General features: G+C 49.3%; 1 protein-coding gene across 1 annotated transcript in view; it reads right to left on the bottom strand.

The window, feature by feature from the left end:
• NPLOC4 (nuclear protein localization 4 homolog (S. cerevisiae)) overlaps window positions 1–13,156 on the bottom strand; it is a gene marked incomplete at its 5' end in the record, with an annotated part of 34,061 nt that overhangs the window by 11,423 nt on the left and 9,482 nt on the right. Inside the window, 5 exons of the mRNA XM_009335288.1 lie at window positions 6,245–6,405; window positions 8,397–8,523; window positions 9,242–9,313; window positions 10,946–11,032; window positions 12,580–12,759. Coding sequence (XP_009333563.1) covers window positions 6,245–6,405; window positions 8,397–8,523; window positions 9,242–9,313; window positions 10,946–11,032; window positions 12,580–12,759 — 627 coding nt within the window. The remainder of the gene's footprint in view (window positions 1–6,244; window positions 6,406–8,396; window positions 8,524–9,241; window positions 9,314–10,945; window positions 11,033–12,579; window positions 12,760–13,156) is intronic.

The following is a 13,156-nucleotide window of genomic DNA, read 5'->3' as shown; positions in this document are numbered from 1 at the left end:
AGCACCGTGCATCAGGATGAGCTGCCCACGGCTGACACCCTCCTCTCCCGAGCCGTATTCTCTCCCGGAGTACGCCACTCCCCCGCTATCAGCATTTCTCGGTTACGCTAGTATTTACACAGCACAAATATGCGGTGTGGCAGCCAGCACCCTGCTCTCACGCTCTGCTCTCCCGGTACACCCAGACGGACATCGCCCGAGCAGGCTCCGGCATGCTGCTCCCCTCCAGGCAACAGCCCCCCTTCCTAAGCCCCCTCCCCAAGCATCCTCTCTCCCTAGGAACAGTTCCCTTTGTTAAAAAAATCTACCTTCCCGTCTTTGAAGCTCCTTTTAAAAGCAATTCCGATAAGGATCTTTTCTCCTTGAACATGACAGGTTGTTGGCCCTGTGGTTATTTCAGCAACAAGCCTGGTGGCTCGTGGCCTCAGATCTCTCTGGCTCTGACAGGAGCAGGAGAAGACGCGGAGCCTTTTCAGGGAGATCACAGGACCTGAAAGCTAACCTGCTTCTAGATCTCGGTGATACCGCAAGAGTCAGGAATCAAATCCAATCAGACCGAATCAGCTTCCCAAACACAATCCTGCCCCTGCAAGAAAGAACCTGCAACAACTCACACATAATTAGCCCATCTGGAATTCATTTTCAAATCTAATTAAGTTCTAATATGCAGAAACATTTTTCCAGCACCTGTTCACTTTAATCTCTGCCTCTGGGGATTTCCATGTTAAATGCCTTCTTTTTAATGTCATGCTGCTGAGGCCTTCAAGACATGCACTAGACTGTTACTACCAAACTGGAACCTCTCTCCCCCCCGAGTCGAGGACATGTCCCGACCCTGCCCTTCCCCAGACAGAAAAGGCCCCCCCTCCCCGCCAATGCCGGCACTCTTCTCCACCCCCCATGCGCCATTTTATTAGGCAATTACACTTTAAAGGCCTTAACAAACGTCAAGCTGGGAGAATTGCTGGGAGAGACATCTTCATTCTGAACTCGGCAGTCGCTGGGGCCCCAAGCAGTGCCTCTCAGCACGTTATTGCTGCAGCCCCGGAGCCCGAGACCCCCCCAAAGCCATGAACGCCCAGCAGCAACCACTCCAAAGGGAGGCCAGGAAGGGGTTAACGAAGGCGCAAGTATTTGGCTCCTGGACAAAAATCAAGCAGCAAGGCCTGGAGGATTTGGACAATGAATCGTCCCGAAGACAGGAGCAAACTGGAGATTGCATCAGGCACTGCGATTAGAGCCTTCCAAACCACTATTTGGAGGCAGAAGCTGCAAACGGATGAGGACAAACAGGGGAAAGGATGGGTGCGCCCGCAGGGAGCGCGGCCGGCCATGTCACACACACACCTCTGCAGCACTGCAGGACGGCTGCAGCGGGAAAGGCTTCTGGGTGTCTTCAAGATTTCTGAGATGAGGGTGATGGGAGCAGCCAAGCGAGGAGCCCGGGCAGCTGTCAGCCAGGAGGGAGGCTCTGTGTCCCAGGGCTGGCCAGCCGTTAGCATCCCATGACTTTAGTCTTCCCCATGGGTTCACTCTGCTGAAGGTACCGTGGAGCCGAGCAGCTGTCTGTCCTTTCTGTGTGTTAATAAAGCCCAGCCTTGCTCTTCCCTCTGCTGATTTCCAAGAGCTTTACTGGGCAGTCCTGCCCCCTTGCACAGATAAGAGCAGCTGACGCACAGAAATGAAGCGACTTTTCTAAGAGCAAGTGATAGGTCAGTGAGAGTTGAAACCCTTCTCAGGAGACTCCTCGTGAGCTAATCAAGCATCCTCCTCCCCAGAGCAGCTGGGACATCTAAGGCTAAGAAGGCTTTTCCAGTCCAACACAAAACATTGGTAGGAGGCCAGGCAGGGGACGTCCTTCACTGCTAGTGAAAACTCCCCGCAGAAGTCTCCACGCAGCCTGGCTATCGTGTTTTCCCTGGGAAGAGGATCTCAAAGGGAACGGGTGGAAGCAACGTGTGCCACACTGGGGACAGCCTGGCTCAGAGGTCCCCTTCGGCTCTAATCAAAGCAGTGCCCTGGCTCAGGGATCTCCCAGGGCCAGATGGGACCACATTTAACAGATGACAAGCCAAGGTCCAGACACCGTCTCAGCTGTTGTAAATGCAAAAAGCACACGCAGGACTCTACGGGGGCAAAGGGCTCTTTCACAACACCGGTGCCATTGTAAAGGGCTTTCGTCTTACACCGTCCCAAAGAAACTCGGGGGAATATTAAGGCAGCTGTAAAATGCAATTCATTGCAAGGATGACATCTTCATGTTTGCACTGAGCTGAGGCAAATACCCGTGATAAGAGACAAAGCCAGCCAGTCCCAAAATCCAATTATTCAAGTGTTTCAAAGGGTCCGTAAAACACAGCAATCTCTTTCCCCTGTTCGGTGGGAGGTTGAGATGCCCATGAAGCTAACCGTGGAGCAGAGCATCCAGGTCTGCGGGGAGCAGAGTTAGGCAATGCCGCAGCACTGCAAAGTTACGGGCTTGGCAGACTGACCGCAGGGAGCTGGCAGCAGGCGGACAGCAGGCACGGGGTGGAGGCAGCCCAGCGGGAGGGATCACACCTGGCTGGGGCACTGAGCACCAGTCGCAAGTAGCTTCAGCTCTGAGTAATCAACCCACGGTTTGGAAGGTACATACTCAGTGAAATCAAAATCAATATGGTTATTTTCTAGAACCAGATGGATAAAGGAGGCGGCTGCTCGAGGGCAGAAGACAGGGAATGGAAAATGCCCATATGTAATATTCAGCTGGGCTCTCCCTCACCCAGCTGAGAAACAGGGTGAAGTGGCCATTGCAACTTCGTCGTCTTTACTGACAAAGAGAACGGTTACCCCGACTTGAGTGTCTGTGTCTCGACAAGAGCGACTCCTTCATGAGTTTCGTTGCACTGAACTTGCCAAGAAGCGTGTACCGGTTGTGCAACATTCGAATTGGAAACAGCACTGCGCTGTGACGCTTCACAGACAACCCAGGAGGCGAAGGGGGATGTTTTCTTCCTTCTGGCTAATCCTACCTGGAGAGGCATCTCAGAGCAAAGTAACTCGTACTCATGGTCCCCAAAGCCCTCGACTTTCACGCTAGAGCAGAACTCTAGCCTTCACGAGCCAGGAAAGCAACGGCCGCATGTAGAAAGCACATACTGCCAATTCCACTGGGGTGGTTCCTCTAAGCAGCAGGGCTAGTGGCCAACATAAAGAGAATGGTAAAGAAATACAGAAATCACAAGGCTAGAGGCTCAGGAAAAACGCCTCGCCTCCCGAGGCAGGACAACGCCGGTGCCATCCGTTTTCCTATTTCCATGGAAGAAAAGCCCATCTAAGCTAACACACCATGGAGGTGAGTCACGTTCAGGCAGGAACAGCTGCAGCCCCGGGGGACATGGTAGCCCCTGCTCCCACTCCACAAACACAAAACGCGGCGCAAACCATGGAAAAACAGCTCGCTGACCAGAGACAGCCGTTCCTCTCTTTCCAGGCACCTCTTCGCCTGCGCAGTGAAGTCCCTGAAGTTGCAGCTCTCCTGCCTGGAGCGTGGGTCCTCACCCGCTTCTTGCATCTGCAGCATTACCAATCCAGATGCATTTCTTAACAGTCGTCGCTGAAGTACAACACCTACTGCGAGCGGAGGTACAAGACATCTTTGAACAACGTGACTGAAGTACAGTTGTCGGCTTACATTTCGCTGTAGATGCGAACAGCAGCACCTTTTCCTATTCGCAAAGCCGAAGGTGAATCTACGGCGTTACCCTGCTGCAGACAGATACGAGAGCTCAATAGGTTTTTGCCTTGCATCTGGATGCATAGTTTTTCTATAAATACATCCATACTACACAAACATTGGCCTTCCGGTTCCCATCCAATTACAATAAATTTGTATAGCTCCTTTCATCCTAAAGGGCTTTTCAACTGAATACTTGCATATTACATAGAAATATATATATGGACTTTTCTCTCTACCAGTGACAGCTTCTCAGTCCGAAACAAAATGCAGCAACTACTCAAAAGCGCAGCTTTCTGCCCAAAGCTAGCTGGGGGGGCAGCACAGAGGGGAACCCCCACATCGAGGACTGGGGAGAAAGCTGCTCAGCTCCTGCGGTTTCAGCAGGGAAAGGGAGAGCAGGGCACTGCACCACGAAGCAGCTGTCCCCTGCCGCGAAGCCAAGCACTGGGCTCCTGCTCCTCATACTGTATTTAACCAATGCTTTTGACACCATTGTTGTCACCAACCCAGTAACTATGAGGTAGTGTCTCTGACCTCAAGCCTCGCACGTTTAATGAGACCCCAAAGGTTTTCAAAGCCAGGAGTGACTAAGCTTTCCATTGATTTAAGAACATTCAAAAAAAAAAAATTCAGAGATCCTACAGCCAAACACGTTTAAGTCTGAAGGACAATTACACCCGCCAGAGCAGTCCTCAAGCCTTCCTTGAGCACATCATGAAAAAGGCAATTAGGGATAGAAGTTATAAAACATATGAAATAAGCTGCAGCCCGACCCAGTGAATCAGTGGTTCATGGAAATTTCCACAGAAGGCTGGAGCCATCAGTTAGCATTTTGTTTACCTCCCTGCTTCAGATTACGAATGGGAGTGAAGACCTTATGGGAACACCCACTGGCTTCCTGCTACTCCGAACACCCAGGGTGGCCCACATGTGGGACACAGACCTACGGGACCTCCTGCAAGGCTGCACCCTGACTGTGGCACAGCACGGGCTCCTCCGGAGCAGGACTGCAGCACGCCAGGAGATGATCTCATCTTCACATTCAGGGCCAACCCTTGCACAATCGAGCTCTGCTGTATCTAAATCGGACCTGGCTTATCAGCTCCTAAGAGCAAGTTGTCTGCGTGCTAAGGAAAAAGGCACGGATTCCATCTACCTTTCCGAGAGGGCAGATTCCTCTCAAGCACTGAATTTAGCCAAGAGGTGTTCCTCATTTTCAGGTGGTGTCAAGACAAGCCAGCAGTTCAGCATTAAGGGGTGGAGGGGGAAGACGGAGTCTTGCGGGCTAATTCACCCAGGCCAGCATTTCCTGGTCTCAGGTTCAGGGCATACAAGAGCATTTTGACCAGCTCTGTTTCTGTTGTTGGTGCACAATACGCTCACTTCAGTCGCCCCAAGTGAAGGTAGCTTTGCTTATCCTGTGCTCCTTAACAGACAGCTTTAACACAGGCAGCAGGAGCGCTGCAGGCTGAGCGGGCTGTGAATATCAGACACAGACAAGAATGAAATAACTAACTTGGGTGATGGATGGCTAATTAGTTGGCAAGCAGTGCCATTAATTAATTCCTCTGTCCTCGCTCACGGGGCACCAACATACACAAGTTTGAGAAGCAGTGCTATTAGCCTCCGCAGAGATCCTGTCCCCAAGTTTCTAACTCGGCCCTGCAGATGCAGCGGGGCTGAAGATCTCCAGAAACAACCGCCAAGGGAATAATGACAGTCCATTCATCACTAACAAACCGTACCGAAAGCTGCAGCAGACAGGTTCCCAGCCACGCTCTCGCATGACACTTCAACAAGAGTATTTTGGATCCGCTCTGGATGCGTGTATCCCCCGCTGCTCCTCGGGACCAGTTTTTGGAGTTTACTGTCTGACCTGAGAGCAGGACCTGGGCACAGGCAGTAGCCCCAGTACTAGAGAGGAATGCCAGGGGCACACCCCAGTCCTGCCCTTGCTCTGAAAGCCTTCGCACCTTCCTTTTGTTGCAGAGAAGCACGCACAGGGCTGTCTCTCCTCTTGCTGCATGAGCAACACTAGCTTTTGTTGCATCTGCTGCCCAGTTGGTGCCTGTAAGCGTCACACACGAGCGAATCCCTGGCATCGCATAAGGAAGCCACCGCTTTCACCGCACCCTTTGTGCTAGCACACATCATACGGCTGTGCAGCGGAGGAAGCTGAACTCAGCCGGGGATTAGAATCAACAGAGAAGCATGGCAAATACTGCCAACAAATACGGAAGAGGAGGTGAATTCAGAGCACTTGCTACGGGCTCTCGGTGGATCACTGCAGACCTCACTTAGAAGCTGGATAGCCAGTGGCTACTGCTGCACTGGAAACCATAACAGCACATTTACGAGGGGGAAATGGAGCTTATGCAATTACTTTGCAGACATGTGGTGAACGGTTACTACTGAAAATAATTCAGACCTCAAAGACATCCTTTCCTGAGCTGGCCATACTGAATTCCAGACACGCGGCAGAGCCGTTTTTGCAGCTCCCCCCACCCACAGGCACGCAGCCCTTACCTTATAGAACACATCAGGCACATACTGTTCACTGCTGGACTCCTTGGCATAGCCCAGCTCCGGTGCATCTCGGCAGGGCAGCAAACACTCATCTCGAACCAGCGCCATGCACTGATTTGAGACCTGGTACCCCTCAAAGTGGACCTGGTTGTCGGGACCACCTGGAAGAGAAAAGGCTGGTTAAAAATCCCACATGAGAGCGATTTGCCCAGCGTAACTCAGAGAGGCACGACTCGAAGAGCAACATTAAACACGATGGTCTTGCTCACAGCGAAGAACGGCGAGATGAAACCGCCGGTGCCGCTGCATGGGAAGTACTTCTAGGCAAGAATCCCCTCTAAGCTCTACATTTATTTAGTAACACACATTTTCACAGCTAGCCTAACAGGACAGACCCCTGGAGGGACAGCAAGAGTGCTTTGCCAGGAGCTTAAAGGAGGTGAAGCTGCCCTTTCGGAAGGCTCCTGATAGCATCACCCTCTCCCTACCCTGCAGGTATCTTCTCTCTTTCAAAACAAAAACCAGGCACACAGCTCCTGTGAGCCCGTTTCATTTCCAAGGAACCATGAGCTGCAGATTATGGGTTGGTAACCTAGTAATGTCAGGCATAAGAAGAAAAAGTGTTTTCTCAGCCTGTAATGGATGGCTTGGTGGAAATCTGACAAGGAAAGTGGAAATTAAGACCCTGGCTCACTGATAGATCACATGCTTGGCGCTTTAATTTGGATAATGTAAGCAACATCAGGTCATATGTCATTAGAATACAACTGGAAAGAGAAGATACAGACAGATGGTAGGAAAACGTTACTATTTCCAAACCTAGGAATTCAGGAGGGGATAGGAATTAATCCATGTAGAGGATTTAAAGGCAAAGTTGATGCAAACTATCCAAATATATTTATACGGCACAAAAGGAAGGAATCAAGTGTTTAAATAGAAACCTGATGGGCTGATTTAACAGAAGAGAATGAAATTATCTGGAACAGAAAAGAGGAAATATTTGTTTTCTGCCCTTTGATCTCTAACCTCAATCACTCACTGCTCCAGAACAAACACTCCTAGAAATTAAACATAGACCAAGACACGGGGAAGGCCTGAACAAAGCTAGCCATCGTTTTCTCAGTAAAACACCTTGTTTAAAAAAAAAAAAAACCAAAATAAATTTAAAAAAAAAAAAGAGTGAGCGAGATACACATCTATCTTTAATCAAAGATGGATGCGTTTAGCAGCCTGGAATGTATGGGCAGCTGTCTGATTGCACAGGCCTGTAACTGAACGAGAGCATTTTCACTGAAAAAGGCTCCGGGAACACTTACAAAAACTGGGCTCAGAGGAGGCAACGTAATATCACACTTTCAGTTTTTACTTTGGATGCTATTTGGAAGTCATGCATTTTTTTCATTGTGTTAAATAGACCCAGAACCCAGCATATCTCCTCCAGGGAAATTTTAAATGAATACATGTGTCATCCCATGGAGAACAGCAGATTGAACTTCTAACGCTACAACTCTCCCAGCGCATGCCAACATCTCCCCTCGCAGCCCGGGCAGCGCAGACTCTTCCACAGTGCCTCTGGAGACTTGCTGTGAAAACGGCTAAAATCAGAGGTGACAAAGCAAAGCATTTTGCAGGCTTCTCTGTTTTATTCAGGCAAACAAAAAATGTTTCCATGCACGGAAGAGCACAGCATCCTACGTAAGGGTTTCCCTGACAGCGACACAAGGGAGATAAAGGTCCCTCCTTTATGCTGAACCAGCCAGAGTAACTTTCAGGATCCGGCTTGCCGTGGTTCTGCACTGCCGCTTTCAGGCAACAGAATTTGGAGCTTAAAGATTCGAAACAGAAAAGCGAGCAACAGTTATTCCCCTGGCTGCAGGCAAAAAATGCTTTCTGGATCAGAGAGGTGGATGGTCCAGGTCTGAGCCTCAATTAAGTTTCCTGCAGGGAACAGGGTAAATAATTATAGAGAAGATAGTGCAAAGAATGAAAAAGTATTGTACTTGATAGAGCAAGGAAAAACCCTTGTTAAATAGGACAGCTGGGGACCAGGACGTCTGACTTCTTCTGGCAGAGCTGCATATTCTGCTTTTATTAACAAGAGATAATTCATTTGTAACCAAGAGGGCCGGGGCAAGCCGAGGCCAGTTTATACCTGTAGCCACAACTGTGACAAACTTGGATCCAAAATGACCATCTGGAGAAAGGCGACAGATGTTGGGCTGCTGGTTCTGAAAGTTTCCAGCTGTGATGCACTCTTCTGCACTTAGATAATACGTGTCCTGAGGGGAGAGCAGAAATGTCAATAAAAAGGACAACGTGATGTAGCCTAGACCTATTTCCCTGGTCTGCAGCCAAAGAAAGCTACCAACACCCTAGTAAAACATGCTTTCGTAGAAAGTTGCTGCAGAGACTGGGAAAAGAATGCAACATGTCAGCTCTCCAGCCCTGAGCCTGGCTCTCGCCAGAAGGACTGTCCCACTTCTAGTTCCACCCACCTTGACACACCTTTTTTTTTTTCTTCTCCTAAACAGGGTTTCAGTTTCCAAATAGGGGTATCACTGATTTTAGAATTACAGGAAGCTGAGAAGGTCAAAGTTTGAGCCATGTATATCTCACAAAGCCCAGCCCATCGGAACGTCCTCTGACCGAGTCACTTTTGCTCACTGAGTTTGCACCTCGCACAACCCCCTTCCCTCCGCTCTACTAAATTTCTTAAACCACAAGCACCACTTTCTTAAAGCAGAGCGGGTGAAGGACTGCAGGCGGCTTTGCATGCTATCCAAACAGCTTGAAACCCCTAACAGCGCTCTTCAAGCTCAAGCTCCTTTTCCTTCAGAAGCTTCTGAAAAGCCCCGTTTCACAAGAATTCCAGTCCCAGCATCACCTCCAGCCCTGTGCTGCCCTGGCTCAGTACTCTGCTTGGCACAGCCAGCATTTATGCGATTACACAAACTCTCGGTACCAGCAGCTTTAATTAGCTGCACACTTGAATCTCACCTTGTTTCTGCTGTATCGAACAGTCCCTTTCCGTGTGTCTTCAGAGACCAGATCAGTAAATATCCAGCCAACCTATAAAGAAGTGTTATGGAGAAAGCTGCTTTAAGAAAAAAAGAAAAAAAAAAGAAAAAAACCCCACAAACAAACCAGAAGAGAGCTTATACATTTTCTCCTAGCAGGACAAGATGTTCTTGGCTCCTCGCACGGCCCTGCTGTATGCTGCCTGAAGGAAATGGCTCTCCCAGCTGTGCCGGGCTCATTTGAATCCGATTTCCAGGAGCAGCATGCCAGCTGGCCGGCCGGGGGCACCTGCAGCTTTATGTTTCACTATGGAATATTTTTTCATGGAAAGATCTGGAGGCTGCAAGAGGCCTCTCAGCCGCTACCTCCTCCCACCCACAGCAAAAAGCATTTCCTATTGAGCATTCAGAGCGAAGCAGCACTGGGAGTGCCAGCAGATGACAAAGCAGCTCACATGATATCATTTTGAAGCTCGCAGTCACTAGTTAAGATAAAGCTCATATGTTCCCACTGGAGTATGATTCATTCCAAATCAGAGTCTGCTCCGACCCAAAAAACACATTCTGCACTGTTTGCACATAGGAGTGTAGATGTGTACACACACACCGCTGCGTGAACCCTTCTACACACACGTGCTAAAAACAGCCCTGATCAGCCTCCTCGTGACCAACTCCCACAGCATTAACCCTTCAGAGGAAGAACTGCTGATTCAGATTCCTAGCAGAGCCCAGACAGACAAAAATCTGCAACCAGCAGTAAGTTATGCGTTAAGTCATATTGATTAAAAATATCTGATGTGAGAAGCAGAGGAAAAGCATGGAAATAAATAACACACACAGAAGCTTTGCTTCAGACACTGGCAAAAGGCTAAAGATCTTATCTTCAGAGAACAAAAGACCTCACCACAGATGTTTATAGTCTACTGTACTGAGCCTTTTCTGATTTGTGTTTTCTTTAGCAAGTCAAATCTTGTTTGTGTACATCTCATTCCTGGCATTCACACGATACCAAAAGATTTCCCAAACTGGAAAGTATCAGTACAGATTTGAGAGATGTCAGCAAACCAGCGGATCCCAATACCCGTACGTCCTGATCGGATGACTGGCAGGCTGTGGGCACGAGGGGAACAGAGGACTGAGGCTCAGCTGCTGGGGGACCTGCACCTCTAAACCAACGTACAGATTAACTCACCGCAGCCTGCCTGAGCAGCACCAAGAGGCAGGACCCCACAGAGGAGAATAAAAAACAAGCAGGAGCCTCTGCTCCTGGGATCGGAGCACTGATTCTGTCAAAAGGAAGAACAAACTCAGAAGGCAGCTCCAGCGACATCTGTGCCAAATTAGCACTCACCGGGGAGATGCCACCAGGAATGGCTCCTATCTGAGGAGAAATAAGGGGAAAATCGTGTTTCTGCTTCTTTGCTGCTCCCTTTGATGTCATTCATGACAGAGGGCTGCTGACTTCAGCTGCACATCCCTGCTAGATGCTTGTGCTCACAAAAATGCTCTCGTTTTGTTTTTTCATACTTAAAAAAAGAAGTAGACACTTAAGACACTTAAGACACTTAAGCTAGATTTCAGGTGTGCCCAAACGGTCTTGAGTAACCCCGTGGAGCTGAAGAGAACTACCGACGATTTTCTTCATCGCCAAACAAAGACGCATGAGATCCGACAACATCCTAACCTTTCTCAGTCCAAGCTTTGCAGCGATCTCATCCACAACCTCAGCTTTTGGATCTTCCAGGATCTCCAGGCTGTTCTGTGTACCAATCTGCAGCAAAGGAAAACCCACTAGTAAGACAGAACAGGAAAAACCACAGTACACTTAGTCATTGTCAGGAGCGAGGCAGAGGATGGAAGCAGAGGTCCGGGTTTCCCCTTCGGAATTACCACTGGCTGGTTTCACCCCGCAGACCTCCTCTACTCACAGACCCATCCTGATGGAGCTCTTCAGCTAGGTTTGCAAACTATGTCGGGGTTTATGAATGAAAGACTCAGCATTTACAAACAGGCCATTGCTGTTTCCGAGCACTTTGGAAAAGGTGAGAGATTACATAATTTTTCCAAAGCTCTGTGTTCAACCTGCCAGTTTTGTACCGCCGTTTCGTTTGTTTGAATCTTTGAGCAGCAGAGGGGCAGAAATCCAGTGAGTCCAAGAGCCCACGCCCAGGCCTTCCCCCCGTGCTCTGGAAAACACGACTCCATCTGGGTGCGTTTCAGAGGCAAGCTTTCTCGTGTGGGGAGATGCCGTGCCAAGACGCACAGCAGAGACTGCTTTCCGGGAGAGCAAAAGCTTCCTTGCTTTTACCGTGCACAACTAGAAGCATATGAACTTCCAAAGCAGGGGCTTAACAGCGATATTGAGACAATAGCAGGCACGGCTCTGTTCATATTGGAAAGGGAAGAACTTATAAAAGGCTTGCAATTCTGCTCTCACACGCACAGGCCCAAAGATCCATTTATTCTTTTCCACTGACAAATCTCTTGCATTTTACTCTAGCAACCCTGCAGAAATCATCAAGAGGAAGAAAACGTATGATCCACCACGATATGTTTGTATACATAGTGTCTGCACTTAGAAAAGTGACTTTGGTCAGCAGTGAAGAAGCCAGTAGGCAAACTCAACTTCCAGCCGAGCCTTGTGCTGCGGGCAGAGTGGCTTTTTGTATTTGCCACCTCCATTTTCAGCTCTGCGACACTGAATTCAGCTTTTGGGTTCCCTGGGAGGCCAGGCTCGGCGGGACCCGCTCTGGCTGCAGCCTCCCGGGAGGACTCGGCGGTGCCGAGCGTGGCGCCGTGCGGTGCCGTGCACCATCTAGCGGGGACTCCCGGCTGCTCAGAGGCATCAAATCTCATCCTCGGCCTCCCGATCAAGGCAGCAGACTTCATTTTTGTCTAATTAAGCTGCTTAAATTTTCCCAGAGAGCTGATAAGAAATTGAAGCAAGGGCTCCAACTTTTTTTTCCTAGTACAGAATTTGTTTTCAAGCGGTTCTGTACCATAGCCTTGGAAATCCAGTAATCAAGGAAACATGAAGAGTGAAATCCACTGTTATGAAGTCACCCTAGCTTTAAATCATCTGAGCAAAGAGTAATGTAAAAGAGAGTGTAAAAATAACAAAAAGCAAATCTGGGTTTTAAAATTCTTTCAGTGGCAATAACTCAAAGACATAAATCACAACATCTTTTTCACAGGACCGTTTTCTTTATGGAGCTGCAGTCGGAAATACTGCAGGGGGTTTCCCAAACAAAAAAGTGTTTCCGTGTTCCCCGATTATCTTTACGAGTCGACACTGATGCCACGGCACCCAGCTTTTACCTGTGGGGGTTCATAGATGGCAGCAACCTCCGCCCGGATCCCCAGAGGGATGTCTTTGTGCTCTGTGTACCGGCCATACAGATACCCAAGATGTTGGTTTCCTGTCTTCCGCCAGAAGTCTAGGAAGCGATCTGCAATTGTGTGGTTCTCAAACATGATGTTGTCAACATGCCTGTATTTCTGTTTGACAAAGTTCAAGCGTCAGGCCGTCCTCGGCTAGGTCTGTTTAGTTTGCCTATCGCCAATACCTTCCCAGCTGCCTAGGACGCACACCACCCCTTACAGCTGAATCCTGCCAGAGCAGGGACAGGGAAAGCTACCTGGCTCCCTCCCTCTCCCCTCTGCTGCCTTCAGCACCACTCCCCTGCCCAGCAAGCAGAACTCACCACAGGCTGGATTGTGGGGAAGCACTGAGCACCCCCAGCACCCCATTAGCTTGGCTTCTTTACTAGGGCCCTTATCCCAAGAGCCTTTGCAACTACAGTGAAATTTAAGAGGAAACAAGAAGAAACAGTGGGTGGCCTTTTGGATCCCATGCGGAAAAAGAGTGGAGATTCATCGCTAGCGGTGCCAGCTC

Source organism: Pygoscelis adeliae, unplaced genomic scaffold (genome assembly GCF_000699105.1).
Source record: "Pygoscelis adeliae isolate BGI_AS28 unplaced genomic scaffold, ASM69910v1 Scaffold882, whole genome shotgun sequence".
NCBI classification, from domain to species: Eukaryota; Metazoa; Chordata; class Aves; order Sphenisciformes; family Spheniscidae; genus Pygoscelis; species Pygoscelis adeliae.
Note: the sequence above shows the minus strand (reverse complement) of the source record. Positions and strands in the feature narration are given on the sequence as shown.